Below are 20,952 nucleotides of genomic sequence, written 5' to 3'. Positions count from 1 at the left end.
TGTATTTTTCAGTATCGAGTATTATCTATGAGTTCCGTTTATATAACTTCTGTATCAAGTTATGCATTAATTAATTATGTTATTTGTAAAATCTTTGTAAAAGAGGTTGCCCCTGACATCTCAAATGCTTTCAATCGTGTTTGGTATAAAGGTCTTCTAAACAAGCTTCCATTTTATGGTTTGCCAACCATTTTTTGTAATTGGTTATCCAGTTTTCTCTCTGCCTGCAGGTACCTCCGTAGCCAGGTGGGCAGGAGCAGCAGTGTGTACCACACACTTCTTGATTAGACTGGGGTTCGAGCCCGTGACCACCAAATACAGAGGATCTGGAAAGGTCAGGGAATGACCACCGCATATCCCCGGAGCAATATGGCCTTAGTTGCTAATGCTCCTAAAAACCAAACAACAACAAACAACTCTGCCTGCTCACTGGGGGTGATGGTAGATGGCTCTCTGTCTTCTAACTTCTCCACTAATGCTGGTGTCCCCCAAGATTCAGTCCTCTTGTATATTAATATCTTGTTTCTATACAAGAGGAAACAATCTCTTGTTTCCTCTTGTATATTAATGACCTTCTTTCACTGACTGGAAATCCTATCCATAGTTTTGCTGATGATAGCATATTGCATTCCACTTTGAGAAACCTCGCCCTGCTCAATCAGCTTCAACTTCTCAAATATCCACTACCAATTCCTTAAATGCCAATCTCCAGGTAATTCCCCAGTGGGGCAAAGACAACTTCATTGATTTCAATACTTCTAAAACTCAGTCCTGTCTCATATCTCACAAAAAGGCTCAGCTGGACAGGTATTTCGAACGAACAGAGGGGTGAAGTGGAAGTGGTTATTTTTTATTTATTTATGTTATTTTATTTTATTTATTTTTTTTTTTGGCTGATGCTGCATAAGCTTGCTTTCTTGCATCAAATGCCTCTACTAATGCTAATGCTAATAGGATTCTTCTGCTCTTATGCTTATCTTTGGCAACACTCTGATTTCAAGGCATGATGATATATCTAGTAGATATATAATCATTTTCTTCAAACTAGGGAGCAAGCAAAGACCAAATGCAAACCAAGGTGACTGATTTCAAGATCCCTTGTTACACAACATGATAGGGATTAATGTTTCACCTGCACAGGTCATACCAATGGGGATTAAACAATGGAAACCATGATTTATATTGTTTAATCCACAAATAAAATGTGGTGAACAGAAGTGAGCAGACATGCCATCTCCGAAAACATTTTGCTGAAAAAAAAAAAAAAAAAAAGTTCTGTATGCCATTTCCTATGACTCACAAGAATTATTCTGGTTAATCCCACACCAAAGACAACAATCACAAGTATAAGTAACAAAGGGGGGGGGGGGTTCCTGGAAAAAACTAACATCTTCCTGTTCTGCAAAAGAAGAGTTCAAAAGCAATACACAATGATATGGGCTTTCATCATGATAATTCCATATCATCCTACCACCCTTACACTGCTCTGGTCTAGTGACATTTTTCATAGAACAAGCTTGAACTCTCACTCTCTGCTCGGAGGAGCCTCCATAGCCAGGTGGGCAGGAGTGGCAGTGCGTAGCACACGCTTCTTGATTAGACCGGGGTTCCAGCTCATGACCACCAAATACGAAGGATGCGGAAAGGTCAGGGAATGACCACGCATATTCCAGGAGCAATATGGCCTTAGTTGCTAATGCTCCTAAAAACCAAATAATAACAACTCTATGCTCCAAATTCATAAGCCTTTTTTGAAAAACAAAACTCATTTCCCAGGATGCATATCTGCAACAAGATAAGCACTAAGATCAGCAGTCCACCAAGGGGCACTCAACATTTCTCCATACCCAAAGAAGCTTTTAATGCAGCTTTCTAGAAGTGAACAGAATTTTTTAAGAAATGAGTCACCATTGCTATAGAATATGTTGAAGGGCAGCAGTAGTTAGATTTTAACTTGTGCCATTATCAAAATAATAAAAATTAGCAGATTAACTTTTTAAATGCACTTTGTACACATACTGTATGAGTGGATATGAGAATTTACTGGTAGGCCTAAAGAAGTTCCTTATTAATGTTTTCAGAAACAGAGAATTGGATGACTAAAATACAGGCAATAATCAAATTAGTATTATCTTTTTCAGGAGGGGGTTCACTGGATGTAACTGGACTCAAGAGAGTAAGTTTTCTCTAGTAGTCAGCTGTCTGGAGTATTTTTTTCACAGAATTTTGAAAATTTGTGAAAACGGGAAAATTTTTCACATATATGTTTTTAAATATTAATTTGTTCCTATTATTTTCACATCATAAAGTGATATTGTCAAAAATTAAATCAGAGGTTTTAAAAAATATGGATGCATTACTTATCTGCTCAAATAACACTACACTGCTTTGAGACTGAAAGAAATAAATTTTGGAATCGCAGACATATAAGTCAGTGCATAAGCATCATGTCTATATACAGTAAATTAACCAAAGTTATTATAGTGGCATTGTTCCATTACATCTTGGCACCTCCGTAGCCAGGTGGGAAAGAGCAGCAGTGCATAGCACACGCTTCTTGATTAGACCAGGGTTCGAGCCCATCACCACCAAATACGGAGGATGCGGAAAGGTCAGGGAATGACCACCGCGTATCCCAGAGCAATATGGCCTTAGTTGCTAATGCTCCTAAAAACCAAATAACAACAACCACCATTACATCTCATATTGTGAATGCCTTCACAATGAATTGCCTATTCAGTTATACTTCAAACAAGTAATGCTTCTCCAATACAAAAGACTACTGTTACTTATTCTCAGTGGATACCATCACCCAGAAGGCCATTTCAGGGCTATTTGCCCCTTCATAGGTGGGTGGATAGGTACCCAAACAGCCCTGAAACTGCTGTTAAGTGTTGGTATCCATCGAAAATGAAACAATGCCAATATGATGACTTCAGTAAATTTACTGCATACAGACTAATGCATGCAGTAAATTTACCTAAGTAATTAGTCTTATATGTCTGCAAATTTTCATACAGTCTGAGGCTTTTGTCATGAATTTTTATTTAGCACAGGAACTCCCCGACTTACATAATACTCGACTTACGGAAATTCAACTTTACGTAAGTTTTTGCCGCCCAGTGCAAACTTAAAAAAATCGTGGAAACGTATTTTGCATCCCTTAAGAATAAATGGAGGTATCGTGAAAATATCGTAATGTGAACCCAATAACACACTGTTTTGTTTTGTTTTTTTGTAATTCGTTCCAAGTTTCACTATAATTTCACTATAAAATTTCACTATACTGTATTACTAAGCTATTTATCTCTCTAAAAGGTCATATTTGTAATGGAAATTGCACTACCCTTTCAACGTTATGATATGTTCCCATTATAAGAATCGATTTTGATTGCCTTTGTGATATTTTTCTGAAGCACATTTCTGTAGATCATGACCATAAAACAATTGCACTTTCTAGTTTATTGGGTTTTTCTGTTAGTGCATCTAATTATAACCAGGTAGTAAACGGATCTTATTGCATTTGCGATAATACTGGTAACTGCAATTGTGTGGGTTTTTACACTCTTGTGGTGAATTGTGTTCCCCTTCAGTGAAATCTTCAATCATATAAAAAACAAATTTTCAGAAACTTCTCTTCATTCCTATTTACATATTACAATGATGAAGGTAAACAACCAACAAAAACTGCAAGTGGTGGTAGTGCCAGGAACGAAACAAAATTGATTTAGAAATTAAGATGAAAATGATTAAGAAGTATGAAGCAGGACAAAGTTTGTCATCTATTGCAAGGGAATTCAGTCTCGTTGCTTCAACAGCAAATACTATTTTAAAGGACAGTGCATGTATAAAAGAATATATCAAAGGATCAATGCACTCAAGATCAACAGTGATCACAAAACAGCATTCTGGTGCTATATCGAAGATGGAACAGCTGTTAATAATATGGATGGAAAATCAGATTCAGAAGCGAGTACCCCTGAGTCTAATGACCATTCAAGCAAAAGCAACAAGTATTTATAACAATATTAAGGATAAGTATGGCAAACCCCAACCCAAGTTCATGGCAAGCAATGGGTGGTTTAATAGATTCAAGCATCATGCTAATTTCCATAACGTTAAAGTATGCGGTGAAGTCGCCAGTGCCGATTCTGCAGCTGCAGAGAAATTTTGTGATGTGTTGGAAAAAATTATTGATGAAGGTGGCTATTCAACACTGCAAATTTTTAACCCAAGACGCTTCATCACCAGAGAGATGGCAATGGCATTTCGTGAAATTGCATCGGCAATGGCAAGGTTTGAGAAGATGGATCCTGACAGCGAATGATTCTTAAAAGTTAACAGAGGGATGAATGATATGCTTGCTTGCTACAAAGAAATCTAAGATGAAAAGAAAAAAAGCCACCATCCAGTCATCCATTAATATGTTCTTTCGTAAGGTTTCTCGGCTCACCCCTTCTAAATCTCCACAGCCCTCAACCTCCGCAGCGGCATACTTATCAGCTGAAGACGTCAATAATGGCAACGATACTCGAGAGGTAAAACTTACTGACATTATGCCTGTCTCCTCTCTTTTTTTTGTACTTTTATAATTTTGAAAATTTTTTAAATTGCACGCTTTTGTAATTTTTTCTGTGCATGAAATAAAACATTGAATAAATACAATAAATACTTCTATTTACAAGTTTGTCAAACATTTCTTTTTTGATTCAATTCAGTGAGCACAGTTCCGAGTGCTGCACAAGCATGGGGGAAATTCCGACTTACGTAGTGTTCTACGGAACACAACCCTTACGTAAGTCGGGGAGTTCCTGTATTCTTGGAATCACTTATGAAAGTAAATTAAGCTAACTGATATGACCTTGCAGTATGTGCTTTCAAAGTGTTAGATTTGTAAACTAAATTGCCAAAAGATAAATTAAGGAATGCAATTAAAAATATAAAATCAAGAGAATTTCTGATCTGCTGGACCTTCATCTCATCAGGAACCACATGGCACCAGCATCCAAAAAATCCAAGGGATATAGTATTTCAATAATCTCTAAACGTACCAAAGGATTGAGTTGAAAATCGATGGTCCTACACTCTGCAAACCACTATCAAACAAAGTACTTATCCAGTAAAAACATTAAAATAAAACACATTACTGAATGTAATACAGGCATACCTCGGTTAACGTTACCTCTGATAACGAAGCCTCGATATAACGAAGTCCGCAATTTCAAGCCCCATTTAACATAAAAAATATTCCAATTTAAGGCCAACGCTCGACAATCATCCGATTGGTGACTGACGGCGACTCGTTACGTATTCCCGAGTGCTCCCGAGCTGCGGGCATGTCTGTTATAACAGTTTTGCGTGTCAATCGCGTAATTTAGTTGTTGTTTACATGATTGACGTTGTTTCAGTGTGGCGCATTGCAATAATTGACGTAGGTTCTTTATAGCATTACGTAACGTAGATTTTGTAAATTTTAATAGAAATATTTTTGTTTTAGTTAATTAAAATGTCAGAATCAAAGAAAAGAAAAGCAATTTCTTTGGAAACTAAACTAAATATGTTACGACGTGTTAAAAGCGGCGAAAGAAAATCCGATGTGGCACATTCTTTAGGATTAGCGCAATCAACTTTAACAACCATACTAAGTCAATCAGAAAAAATAAAACAGTCGGCTCAGAATTGTACAGATGTTACAGCGGCAAAATTAACTCGCTTAAGGAATCCAATTTTAGAAAAAATGGAGAAAATTTTAAGTTTGTGGATAGATGATATGTCACAACGTCATATGCCTTTAAGTCAAATGGTGATTCAAGAAAAAGCATTATTTTTGTTTAATCACCTGAAATCTAAACAAACTGAAGCAATTACGGAAACCTTTGGGGCTTCTCGTGGTTGGTTCGAGAAATTTAAAAAACGGGCCAGGATTCATAGTGTAAAATTAACAGGAGAAGCTGCAAGTGCAGATGTTGAAGCTGCAAATAAGTTCCCAGAAAAACTAAAGGAAATAATTGAACGTGAAAATTTTCAACCAAATTTGGTGTTCAATGTTGACGAAAGTGGTTTGTTCTGGAAACGGCTACCAACAAAAAGCTTCATTTCTATTGAAGAAAAATCAGCTGCTGGATTTAAAGCAGCCAAAGACCGTTTAACGTTACTCTTTGGATCAAATGCCTCTGGTGATTATAAATTAAAATTGCTATTAGTTTACCATTCAGAAAATCCGAGGGCGTTAAAAGGTAACATAAAAATGAATTTACCTGTAATATGGAAAGCAAATAGAAAAGCGTGGGTTACCAAGGAGTTATTTACTGATTGGTTTGTTAACCACTTTTGTCCTGGAGTAAAACGGTATTGTCAAAAAAACAACTTTGAAGAAAAAGCTCTTTTGTTGTTAGACAATGCTCCGGGACATCCTACTGATCTTAACACATTGGACACATGCATTCCTGTCAAAGTTGTGTTTCTTCCAGCAAACACAACTTCCCTGATTCAACCATTGGATCAGGGAGTAATAGCATCATTTAAAGCTTATTATCTGCGTCGAACTTTAAGCAATTTAACCGAACTAGAGGATAAAGAGGAAATGACAGTTAAAACTTTTTGGAAAAACTACACCATTAAAAACGCAATTGAAAACATTGATAGTTCTTGGAAAGAAGTCACTAAGAAATGCTTAAATGGAGTTTGGCACAAAATATGGCCAGAAGTTGTACTAGAAGAAGAAAATAACATCCAAGAAATTAGAAATGAAGTTATCCAGATGGCTCAATCAATAGGTTTCGAAAATGTCGATGAAGAGGATGTTAGAAATTTATTGAATGCAGAAGATGATGGTTTTTCAGTGGAAGATTTAGAAAACCTTGTTAGCAACGAAGACAAAGATAATGAAGGCGAAGTTAAAGAAGTTCCTGCCGAAAAAGTGTTAACAACCAAAGATTTAAAAAGGTGCTTAAATGACATTGAAAACGTTTTAAATTTTTTTAGTGAAAATGATCCCGATTTAGGAAGAAGTGTTATAGTTAAGCGACCAGTGTTAAATGCAATAACTCCGTATAGGCAATTGTTAAATGAAAGAGAAAAAAAGCATAAACAATCAACTTTAACCTCATATTTTAAAATGTGATTTCACTTTGTATGTAAGTTGACTGTTTATTTAATAAAACTTTTCTTTGTTCGAAAAAAAGCTTTTCATTTTCTTTACGTAGGAACGTATCCCTATTCTGGCCATAGTATTTTTACCTCTGAAAACGAAGTTTCGCTTAACGAAGTAATTTCGTGGAACGCATCCTATTCGTTAATCGAGGTATGCCTGTATTTGAAATGACATGAAAAATGTGTATATCTTGCATACTTGTGAAGGATTTAATAATATCTGTCTTTCTATAATGGATAACACACACACACACACACACACACACACACACACACACACACACACACACACACACACACACACACACACACACACACACTTGTCTCTGCTATTATGAGTGTTTCATCAATGTAAATTGGCTGTAACACGATTTATGAATAGGTGAACGCTGTTTGTAAAATGCAAACTTTTGCACAAGCATGTTCACTCTCATGCAGTTTCATCCCTAACACTATTTTCTTAGTGCATGAAGAAATACAAATTTATGTGAACAGAGTCTTTGCGTCAACACCACATGCTCACTTGACCCATGTGCTTTGTTGTAAAGTGCTTTGTTGAGTGATACTCCACAATTTTTGATCTTTTATCTTTTTTTTGCAAATTTTTGTGTTATGCATAAATATGAAAAGAATGTTTACAGGAAGCTTTCTGGTGATCAAATTGTTGGTGTGTGAACATAAAAGAAATGCTGTGCCATAACTCTTGAAGACTAGGTTTTATAAAGGACATGTGACATTGTTCATGAAACAGGAATAAAGGAGTCTACATTATGCATCATTAGAGACAATGCCAAAACAATTAAAGCAAGGAAGCCTGAGTGCTATTAAACCTGTGAGATCATAGCCAAAGGAAGTTGAGAGATGGAGCAGTTTCCAAATGTGTGGATAGAAGATCAAACTAAGAAGTGATCTGGGGCAAGCTTTTGCACCATAAAAGAGAAAGCCTTATCAATTTATGAAGTAAAAAAAAACAAAACTGAAAATCTTGTAGATGTGCATTCCTTTAGTGCTAGTAGTGGTTGGTTTGCTGGTTTTAAGAACTACTGTGTGTTCTATAATGTAAAGTTATGTGGCAAAGCAGCCAGTGCAGATGAGGAAGCTGTGAAGTCATTCTCACCAAGTCATCCTCACACTTTTGAAAACATCAAAGTCCTATTTCTACCTCCAAACCCAACTTTCTTCTTCAGCCAAAATATGATGGCAGCTTTTAAAGCTTATTACTTAAGGCACACATTTAAGAAGTTGACTACAGCTACTGAGAGGGATAATAGGGAAAGTGTTTTTGAATTTTGGAAGATATCAATAATGCTGTTGTAATGACAAGGATGTCAATAATGCTGTAATAATGAAAAGGATGTCATAATGCTATTGACATCATTGTGGAGGAGTGGGGTGATGTCAGTAAAGACTGCTTGCATGCAGTTTGGCAAAAGCTTCTCCAAGATTTTATTCATGATTTTTAAGGCTTAAAACCAGTCAGAGAAGCACCCAATAATCAAAGAACATTGTGTTGCTCTTGCAAAAAAAAGTTGGATTTGAAGAAATGGAGAGTGAGGATGTCGAAGAGCTGTTTGTGTCCCACTGTGAAGACCTCTTTACAGCTAATCTACAACAACTTATTGCTGAAGAGGAAGTGGAAGCAGGAGATGAAGATGGAGTTCAGGATGCAGCACCATAACAGCTTTCCACTTCTCTTTTGTATTCTATCCTGAGGGAACTTGAGAAGCAGTTGCAGATCTTAAAAGACATTGATTATAATGCAGAATGCAGCAGGATAACTATTCATGGAATAAGGTCTTATTTGGCACCCCATGAACAACTTCTTTATGAATGAATAAAGATGGCAAAGCAGCAAAAACCAGATGTCTGTTTTTAAACCAACCCCCACCCTTAAAAAAAAAAAAACAGAAGTCACTGAACTATAGCCATCCAGTTCTTGATTCACTATTTTTTGTTCTAACCCTGCAACCACAACTGCACCTGCAAGTGATGATGACAACTGACGACCATCTACCCGTCTTCATAACTCAGAAACCTCAAACCTTCCTCTTCACCCATCAAATTATTTTAAAATTTTTTCAGGGTAGGTGTTAAATTTACTGTATTATTTCATTATTAAATATAAATTTAACATGTATTTAAAATGTACTTGCCTCTGTGTTAGGATAACTACTATATCTGTTTCGATTTTGCATAAAAAATAGATACGTAAAATATGTTTAATATATATAATGTATATAAATATATAATGCATTATGAAACATGTACATACATATATAAAAATATTATAAATAAAAAAAATATATATATACATATACAAATACATAAGTACATATGAATGACGATTAAAGAAAGAACTACAAAAAATATATAATTTTATCTGAGATTAAATTATGATTCACTCAGATTATATATAAATATTGCTCACAAAAAAACACTGCAAGGTGGTCAACATCTTCTAATAATAAGTTAAGCATTTTTCTGTCTACAAATTCTATCTCATCATCTTTTTTCTTCCTAATGTCAATTAGCCATTTAAGAACCTTCTCTTCTTCTTTCAAGTCACCTAAAATTGTCAAACACAGACATCATCAGAAGCAATAACAATAATTTTAAATAGGTCAATAATATTGTTTACAATAGTATTAAAACCAACATTTAATTTTTATCATATTAACATTTTTCATCCAATAAAAAAACAAAAAAAAATGTTTTTCATTTTTAATTGTGTGAACAAATTAAAATATCTGATATAGTTGGGGAAGGACATTACGTGGTTGTTATCTATTAAGAATTATTAAGATGTATAATTAATTACTCTTTTACCACGTGGAGTTTTTAACATATGGTTTATTAAGCATAGCCTAAACTAATAAATACAATAGTGTGACATTTCAAGTAACCTTGCCAATACTCATCATCAGACTGTGCTGTTTGGGAATAGAGATAAAATTAAAAAAGTGAAGGTTACTAATTAGATTTACATTGAGCAGTTCTAAATTACAATCATAATTTTTTTAACAAAGGATCAGTTATAAGATGTATTAACAATTGGTCATTTCTAATTTTCAATAATGCCAGTAAGTAGATAAATAATTCTGAGTGAACAAGTTATAATAACAAATTGAGCATCTCTAAGATTATAGTTACAACATAAAGGAGCAATTCTATGTTACTATTATACAATTATACGAGCAGAACTTGGTTACACTGAGCAATTTTTTAAGTTACTTTACTTTTAGCTATCACAATAAAATATCTGATTTATTCTTATGACATTTAGATAAATACACAGTTCATGGAACTGCATATTTTTCAATAACATTTATTTATTTTTATTTTTTTGGTTTTTTCTCCTTCAAAGTAGCGCCAATTTTTTACAGTAACTTTGTGCAAAAGTGTCATTACATGTCAGTGTACTAAAACCAAATATACCCAGAAATGTAAAATCTGGGAAAATAGTCTTGGAAGGTTAATCATCAGAAATCCTTACTTCAAAATGTGAATCATTCTTCTCTCTTTGCAATTTTGAATTTTAGCCAAGCAATTGCACACCTACTAATAATATAATTAAAACAAAGTTCCTTTTTTTTTTTGATTTCTTATGATAGTGCTGCCTCACATATAATTTTTTCCTATGATTTCAGTTCTTCCATTGGCTTTTCCAAATTTTACCTCTTAAATAATTATTATAAATACGTGCTGTCACTGAAGTATAACTGCAATTCTAGAAGTAATGCAGGACCATTTAGACAGAAGTGCAGTTATACTTCAGTCACAGCATGGGCTCATTAGAGGAAGATCTATGATGCAGTAACAAATGAACTGGATGCAAAAAGTAATTTTAATATTACACTAGGGGGCTTTGCCCCCTGCTCACTATGCTCGCCCACCCCATGTACACTTTTCTATGTAAAATGTAGGGGCATGGAGTAAGTCAAATCTTTTCTATGTAAAAGACACCTGTTGAAATGCAATGATCGATTTCTAATCAGGAATTGACCTATGTAATTATTTACCTGTGCATTTGTAGTGATGTAATTACCCCGCTCACTTGTACCACGTGACCCACATACCTCTTCTCCCATTGGCTACCCCACCATGCGGCATTCTCAAGGTGGAATAAATATCACTATGTAATTATTTACCTGCGTTTACATAGGTCACTTAGGAAAAGGCCTTTTGTTCGGGTTTCATCCGAAAGAGCAGGACTAAAATATTTAAAAACTGTACAAATATTTAAAATATTTACAAAATACTAAACTATTTACAGATATACAAACTATATCGGGTCCCTTGATCAGCTAATATTACAATAGAACATCAAATGATGCCATAATGTTCACCAACTTTGAGCATGAGGTTGGTGAATGTTATGCAGTTGTCTTTCAACAAGACAAACTTTGGCATGCATCTCACATACGTGTTCTACATCGTCAACAGCAAATGTCTGCCCAGTAACCATTTTTGTGTTCCTTCCATGTAATGTTCACCAACATAGAGGTATGATTGTTAATAGTTTAATATTTTGTAAATATTTAGTTTTTTTTGTAAATATTTGTATAATTTTGTATTGTATAATGTTATTATTTGTATAATAATAATAACATTATACTAATATACTAACATAACACACTGATCGAAATCTAATTAGGAAATGACCTATGTAATCATTTACCTATGCATTTTTAGTGACTTAATTGCACCGCACTCTTCTCCCATTAGCTCAAATAAGTGATGCAATTGTCCCGCCCTCTTCTCCCATTGGCTCGAATAAATATCACTAAGAGAAAACTTTTTTAATGTATAGAGAGATACTTAGATTTCAGTTAAATTTTTGATGCTGTTGCACCATAACAGACTGCTATGGATAAAGGGATGGTTGAGTTAGAGAAGACAGAGTTTTTATCAATAGACATTTGGACTCTTCATGGACTAATGTTATCAATGAAGTTCTTCACAGTTTGGTGCTGGACCCACTGTTGTTTTCTGTATTTATTAATGATATTGATGAAGGTATATCATGCTTAATGTCAAGTTTGAATGTCTAAATTCGCAGAGTGATTAATGAAAGTAATGACAGTGTGCTACTGCAAAGATCTAGAAAAATTAGGTGGTTGGGCTGAGAAATGGCAACTTAGGTTTAACACTAACATATCGAAATTACTGTAGCCATAATCACAGATTAACATACCAACTGTGTGGTACTACAAAGTTGGTATGTTAATCTGTAATTACTGTGATGCTCAGCAGGGCTGGCCCAAGGTATATTGGCACCCCAGGCAGGGAGGCATTCCTGTGCCCCCCCTTCCACATATAAAAAATTTATGGTGTTTTTATTGAGCTAATATTTTTATTTTTGTTAGAGAAAAGTTAAACAGACAAATATAAACATAAAAAAAAACAACCAGAATAGTTATAATGTTTTAATCATCATATTAAAATATTAACAATAAAAATTTTACAAAAGAGTCAATTTTTTATAAGGACATTTATCAAAATACTAACAGCGGGTTGGGTTGCAGTCATGTTTGCCTTTAATTTATATGCAAAAGTTTGTATAATTAAATTTCATGCTCATGTGAAAGAAATGGGATGCACATAGGACTGTAGCCAATCACCTATATTTATACCAAATTTCAAATCGATATCCCATCTGGAAGTGGAAGGATTTGAAGACAGATTAAAAAAAAAAAGCAGCTACTGTCAAACATCTAACAATGACTAGCAGAATGAAATTCCATCAATTTTATTACAATAACAAATTAATGCTCACAATGTTGTGTGAATTCTGAATCACACTGTTTTAGGAATTAGCCTCGTCCACTATTGTCAAGTAATCTTGGATTATTTTGTATAAAAACAGGTTTTTCTCTTTTCTCTCTCTCTTTTTTTTTTTTTTTTTAACTGAACCACTTCCATGATAAATAAAACTGAGTATAACAAGTTATACTCAGTTTGTTTTATCAAGGGGAGTGTTTCAGTAAGCATAGTATTTATGTCATTGTATTTATTATGATACTGTAACAAGACTGCAGATAACCACATTTTTGAAAAAAGAAAATAATAAAAATAATCAGAGTGATAACATAAAATTAATATAAATCTACAACCAGAAAAGAAAACAGGTGCACAGATATTTAGGTAGAACATAAGTGAGTATGATATGGAGTAACTGACAGAATGGCCAGGCATAATTACATATTGGTTACTGATTTGGTTACTGAAGCAGAAATGGTAGAAGCAATGGCAAAACTATAAATTCTGGACCTCCTGCAAGATTGCCAATCCTATCTCACCTGACCTTCACAAATGTAAATGAACAAGCCAGAAAATCAACAGGGATCATATATGAATTTCCAATAAAAGCATTCCCTATTATCCATCAAACAGCAGGAACAGTTCTGCAATAACCAATGGGAATCCACCAATGACAACAACTCTCAGATCAGTCAGAATAAAAATATCAGAGAGAGAGAGAGAGAGAGATGAAATTTATAAGGTAAATTTTTTTGTCTTTTCTTCCTCAGAAACATTTCAAGTTTGATACTTGTTTTAAGGAATAATATTTCTACTAAGATGAAACTGAGGTTGTGGTTACCAATGCCAACATGAGCAATGGTAACCACAGTGCATATGTGAGTAGAAGCAAAACAAAACACATCACCAAATAAGACACAGTCTTTGCTTCCTTTTCAACGTCTCAAGAGTATATTAAATTATTTTTAAGTAATGGTTTAACTCAAAAAGAAGCCTAGAAAAACTACATGTCAGTTTTTGACACTGTCCACCCAATAACTTGAAGTAATATTTTTTATCATGGTCAATCTAATGTGACAATTATAGAAGTACTGATGGTTAAGCATGATCACATTCTTTTATATCATAAACAAATCTCCAAAAAATATGAAGTATTCATTGGTAGTCTTCATTAGTCATCTTTAGAATATGTTTAAAGTGTTAGTCTTAAATATTACACAATTATAGTGTGATTATTCTCTTTGTTAACAGCATAATTTTCTGGAACATCTGCCAGTTCCTTGAACACATGCACAACTTATCTCAATAATCAAATACCCAGGGAAAGTAGAAGAAAGGAAATGACATCATTAGAAAGTAACTTCCCTCCCCTACACACATGTTCAATCAGGTGAAACTGATTGATTAAAGATGAAACTGAAAAGCTTGGTTCAAGCAGTTATTCTTGACTTTTCAAAGGATCTTGATCATGTTCAGTATAAAGGTCTTCTAAATACGCTACCATTTTATGGTTTTCCTACTATTTTATGTTAAACAGTAGGTTTCTATCCAGTTTTCTCTCCAACCGCTTACTTTGAGAAACCTTGCAGGGCAAGGTTTTCTCAAACAGTAGGTGGAATGCAAACAGCTTCAACTTCTGAAATATCCACTAGCAATTCCTTAAATATTGATCTCCAGGTAATTCTCCATTGAGAAAGATAACTTAGTTGATTTCAATCTTTCTAAACCTCAGTCCTGTCTTATATCTCAAAAAAAGATTCTTCTGCTCCTATGCTTATCTTCAATGACATTCAGATTTCTATGCAAGATCACACATCTCTATTAGGGGTTATACCCTGACTTCTAATCTCTCTTGGCATTTCACAAATACTGCCTCCTCTACAACTAAAAAACTAGGTTTTGTCTTTTGCTCTTAGCAGTACTTTTCTTTCAAACTACTGATCACTGTACAACACTCAGATCAGCCCTGCCACTGAATACTGTTCCCACATCTGGAGCACTGCTCCCAAAACCTCTCTCATACTTCTAGACTCCATTCAAAAGAGAGCAGTAGGTTAATTATGACCAATCTCTAACAAAGTCTCTCTAGTCTCTGTCTCATAAATGTTCTGTTTCTGCTTCATGCCTTTTCCATAGATAGTTCCGTGGAAACTGTTCTCTCTCAACCTTCAACCCATGCATGGTACTAAGTTCTATAGGTTCAAATACCCCTCATGCTTGGGGGCACATGAGGTATTATAACTGGGATTTTCATTAAAAAAAAAGAAAGAAAAAAAGAAAGAAAAGAAAAGAAAATCAGATACTCCTTAACTCTGAAACCCCCCATACAGTGATTTTAATCCCTTCCTGGGGTCAGCTTATTAATAGGTTAGAGTGGGGATTTGCTAGGCATTTGTGATTGACCAATAAGGAGCGGTCAATCACTGTTATGGCGCCTCCGTAGCCAGGTGGGAAGGAGCAGCGGTGCGTAGCACACGCTTCTTGATTAGACCGGGGTTCGAGCCCGTCACCACCAAATACGGAAGATGCGGAAAGGTCAGGAAATGACCACCGCATCTCCCGGAGCAATATGGCCTTAGTTGCTAATGCTCCTAAAAACCAAATAACAAAACAATCACTGTTATATGATGTTATCATCCCTCTTCTTTCATTTTCCTGATTGTCCTGCTTGTCAAGATTAGTTACCTGGGATCTAGGAACTGGCAGCAGCTCTAAAAACATGATGCTCTGAGCAAAGACAATAATCACATGAGTGTAATAATTAATAGTTAATTCTTAATGCTACCTGCTTCAAATTACATGCTGTCCTGCTAGCTCAACAGAGCAATTATCTTATTTACATCATTAAATTTTACATTTGAGTTTTTTATTTACATACTGAAGATGCACTTTCATTCAAACAGTTTTATAACACATTATAACTGTGAAAATCAGGCCTTTTGACCATCATGTTAAAAGATGAGCAGCTTTATCATGAGCAGCTTCAATTTCTGCCCATATATAGTTCACAACAAGTGAAACTCATTAAACCCTTTAATGAGTTTCTGGATAGTATGTAAGCTAGGTTCTGGCATCATGTCAAGTAACTGCAGGAATCTGTGGTTAGGTCTTTAGTGATTTCATGGTTAGTGGGTTGGGTGCAGTTCTGGTTTTTGAACTGATAAAGTAAGATAAAAAAACTGTTTTTAATAGGATTTTTTTTTTTTTTAAATAATGTATTGAATTTTTTTTGTTTCTATTAAAATTTCAATTACAATTAAAATTATACACAACACTACTCTTCCGACAGATATCTTTAAAAATTGTGTACATCTGTATGAAAGGTAGAATTACTATTCTAGATTTAAAATGATTATTTTTAATAATTTTAGTAGAAAAAAAAAGAGATATTTCTTAGAGCCGGAACCATGGTGGGGCGAGCGGGACACCAGCCCCAGGTACAGCATTTTAAGGGCGCATCCAACCAGTTATATATTTTAAAATTGCTTCATTTTTGATTTAATTGCAGTCAGACCTGTGTTTAACACAGGTCTGACTTTATAGGCGAAATCTTTGAATTCCTTTTGGTAATTACATTTAAAAGTTTCTGTAGAATTAATAAAATTTCCATATAATGAACAGATTACGAGAAACTTATCTTTGTGTGCTTTGTTTCCACCTCTGGCCTTTAAGCAATTTAAGCAATCAGAAAGTGCAAATTAAGGGTTAATGGGATTAGTGTTCCACTGTGTAAGTAGAATGTAAGACGTATGCAGCCACCTATCTCACATACCAAGAAGTCATGCTAAACTGCTTTCTAGAGCCCAGTGGTTTTCAACTGGGGTTCCGTGGCACCCTAGGGTGTCACAACAACATTCCAGGGGTGCCACGTAATTTGGGTTTAAGTTACTTTAACTTATTTTTTTTTTTAAATTGATATATTTATTTTATGATAAAAAAGTGTATGGTATCTTTTTAATTTTGTAGTGATCTATAATTGATGTTTATTTGGTACCTCTATATACACTAGTGTTTTTAAAGTGCATCACCTAGGAATTTCACATTTCTAACCCTTTTTTGCAATGGTATGTTACATTAATGACTAGCATCACAAATAGAAATATAAACAAAAGATATATATTTATAGTTAAGGTAAAGCTAAGTAATATTTGACAGTGCTCTCAAATATTCCAAAAGAGCATTTGCAACCTTTATACAACAGTTTTGGTAAACACAACAATTATGGCTGAAATGTTATCAGAAGCCCTCAATTTGCTTCAGTTCATCGTTTTAAATGGAAAACAAAATGAAAAGTGCACCACAAAAAGTTCAACTAATATTTAGTTGAACTTTTCATGGTACACTACAACTAATATTTAGTTGAACTTTTCAGTACACTACAACTAATATTTAGTTGAACCGCCTCTGGCCCTGATCACAGCAGCACACAGTCAAGGCATTGACAAGATCAATTTCTGAAGATAATCAACTGATAGTTCGTGGTTCCAAACATGAATTATGGCTTCCTGAAGTTAACGAAGGGTCTTTGGTTTCTTTCTGGCAACTAGAGATTCCACACAATGCCAACAGTTGTCTAAAGGATTCAGGTCTGGGCTGTTTCCTGGCCAGCTAAGAGTTGTAATGGACCGTTCTTCCAACCATTTTTTCACCTGTAACAAATGAAAACATATTACCGTCAAAACTCTAATGCAGAAATGAAGCTAACGTAACTACAGAAGTGCCTACTTACACTTTTTGCCCAATGACAAGGAGCAGAGTCATCCTGAAAGCTGCAGTTACTTGGCAGGTTGAAATGGTCTCTAATGGTTGGTAGCAATTTGCCTTCCAATATAGCCAGGTATCCAATGGCATTTATGGAACCTTTTATCAGCTGCAGGTGACCTATTCCGAGATACGAAATGCACCCCCATATCATTTGGCTGCTAGGGAATTTCACTGTAGACACCATACAGTCTGGATGGTATTCTTCACCACTGTCTAAGGCGAATCATTTGTGTCCCATCAGAGCCAGCAGGTTTAATTTCTTCTCATACAAAAAAAAATAATTGCCTTCCACTGCTCAGAGGTCCATTTGACATGTTCCTTACACCAAATTAATCGGGCCTTTTTCATTTTTCATTTGTGAGGAGGGGCTGCTTCTTAGGATGACAGGCTACAAGTACATTTTTGAAGAGGCGTCTTCTAACTGTTACTGCACTTGCTACCACTTCTGTATGTTCTTCCCATTCTCTTCTCAGCTCAGACAAAGAAGCTTTACAATTTTTAAGGCATACGTGCGTTAAAACACGGTCCTGTTTCTCCCAGAAGAGACTCGTTTGTATCCAGTTCCTTTTTTCCTATCAGCAGAACCAGTATTCTTGAGTTTGGAAAGAAATCTCTCACTGTCGACAGTGAGAGATTTCTTCTTTATAGAGTGTCATGCACTTTCGATAGTGTCGAAAGTCATGACACTCTATAAGCAATATGATGGGAAGAACAGCCTTCCTCATGTAAAGCAACAATAGCACTCTTTCTTTGTGGCGTCAACTGCACATAACTTGCCATCCTGACACAAGGAATGACTGCAACTCTTGCAGAGTGTGCTTATATAGCTGAAAGTAACAGCTGATGCAATGTTATGTCATCACCTATGTGTGTCAGTCTCATCTGATGTAATCTGTATGAAATATTGCCATATACTTATGTTATTTGGATGACAATTACAATTTTAAGGGGTGATGGACTTTCTTTGAATGCCAGATTGCCAAATTATATATATATATAATTTGTATTATGAATTGTAATTTTGTTTATAGTTGTATTATTGTAATAACTATCATATAACTTTTTTTTTTTTTTTTTATATCACACACACACACACACACACACACACACACACACACACACACACACACACACACACAGAATGAGATCTAACAGGCAAAAAATTAAGTAGGGGTGCTACAAAATAAAAGAAATCACTTAGGGCTGCCGTTATTAAAAAAAAGGTCGAAAACTACTGCTATAGCCAGTCAAAAGATTAAGGCATATTCCAGACCCATACAGATAATAGCTTCTGGTCAACTTGTGTTCTTTGTTCAAAAAGAAATAAATAAAAATTTTATTAAAAGAAATACTGCATTATCTTTGTATGTGCTACATATGATTCCAGAAATTTTTGTGATTTTGTGAGAGCGAAAAAAATTATAAATTTGGATTTATAATCTTTTATGGAAAAAAATATCATTGAGGAACAGTGTTTTATAAATTTTGAAAATAACAGAAAAATCCAATTACCAACTTCTATAAAGTACAGACCGTTTTGTGACGTCACACCTCTGAGCTTTTTTGGTTTGTCCTCCAGTGCTAACCAATGGAGGGCAAACCTAATTTTTCAAATATCTGTTGACATTTCAACAGATATTTAAAAAATCAGGATATAAAATCTGTAACCCCTTTACAACTTTCTCCAATTCTTTCATGAGTATTGCCTAATAGAATCTTATTCAAATAAAAAAATAGCGCTATGAATTTTTCTTACCCTGCCTGTAACAGTTCTTGTGAAAGGTTTTTCAAAGAGAGAAAAATTCAATTAAAAAAATACACCTTCATTGCATATTTTTAGTTTATGTTATAATGTTAAAAGTACTATATTTTGCAATATTTTGTTTCTATGATTTTATACTAGATATATAAACATAAACTATCTGGTTTTCTAATTTCTTTGTAGTCATATGCACTGTACTTTCTTTGTAGTTTATGTAGAATTAAATTCTCTGTAGATATAAACGAATATTTGAGTTTCTTTTTCTTTCATATTTTTGTTTTGTTATATTCATTGTATTACTTAAATAATTTTATTAATAAATATATGCAAATCGCAGACCATTGCATAGTAATTTTTAAAAATTCATAAAGTTTGCAGAGGCATAGCAAGGGGGTGCAGGAGGGGATTACCCCCCAGGCGCCAATCTTCAGGGGTGCAAACTGAAGGAACTTTTGTGGCAATGGGAAATTGTGGGAGCGAAGTTAAAAAATATGTAATTAATGATATTGAAATTTTGCAAGATTATTTAATGAAAAAACTTTCGAGCCTACAGACCAGTAAGGCTCCTGGAGTTGATGGAATATACCCTATAATCTTAAGAGAGGCGGCAAGCGAGTGCATTGAACCATTTAGGCTAATTATGCGAGCATCACTAGACTCTGGGGAGATTCCCTTGGATTGGAAAAGTGCAAATGTATCTCCCATACATAAGGGTGGCTCTAAAAGTGAAGTTAGAAATTATCAACCTGTCAGTCTGACTTCAGTAGTAGGGAAAATCATGGAGGCAATGATCAAGGGTGGAATTCAGGATCATTTGGATCGAATTGAAATTCTCAAGGATACTCAGCATGGTTTTGTAAAGGGAAAATCATGTTTAACAAATCTGGTTCGCTATTTCGAAAGGGTCACTCACGAGCTGGATCTAGGGAATAATTTCGACATTGTTTATTTAGATTTCAGCAAAGCTTTTGACTCAGTCCCACATGAGCGGTTGCTTTATAAGCTGGAACAGGTTGGAATCACTGTGAAAATCCTTAGATGGATAGAAGGATGGTTTCAGGGCAGGAGGCAGAGGGTTTTGATAAATGGCTATTCCTCAGATTGGGTTGATTGTAAGAAGTGGGGTTCCCCAAGGATCAGTATTAGGACCACTGTTGTTTTTAATTTTCATAAATGACATTGATGAAGGGATAGAGGGCGTGATGTCTAAATTTGCAGATGATGTTAAAATTGGTAGAGTAGTTAATGATCACTGTCAAGCTGAGCTTCTTCAGAGAGACCTAGATAGACTTCAGGAATGGTCAGAAAAATGGCAGCTGTGCTTTAATCCAACAAAGTGTAAGGTATTACACCTGGGAAACAGTAATCCCAAAAAAACTTATTCACTTGGTGGAGTTCAACTAAACCCAGTACTGGAGGAAAGGGACTTGGGTGTTACGATACGGTCAGACATGAAATTCTCTGAGCATTGTAAACAGGTTGCGAGGAAGGCCCATGGTGTCCTATCGATGATC

General features: G+C 34.9%; 1 protein-coding gene across 1 annotated transcript in view; it reads right to left on the bottom strand.

Moving 5' to 3' along the window:
* The window catches only part of LOC150081560 (uncharacterized), a 710,435-nt gene that overhangs the window by 230,426 nt on the left and 459,057 nt on the right, over positions 1-20,952 (bottom strand). Inside the window, exon 21 of the mRNA XM_090380128.1 lies at positions 9,581-9,718. Coding sequence (XP_090236254.1) covers positions 9,581-9,718 — 138 coding nt within the window. The remainder of the gene's footprint in view (positions 1-9,580; positions 9,719-20,952) is intronic.

Source organism: Mastigoproctus giganteus, chromosome 8 (genome assembly GCF_048544385.1).
Source record: "Mastigoproctus giganteus isolate SK-2022 chromosome 8, ASM4854438v1, whole genome shotgun sequence".
Classification (NCBI taxonomy): Eukaryota; Metazoa; Arthropoda; class Arachnida; order Uropygi; family Thelyphonidae; genus Mastigoproctus; species Mastigoproctus giganteus.
The sequence above is the reverse complement of the archived record's forward strand: the minus strand, read 5'-3'. Positions and strand labels throughout refer to the sequence as shown.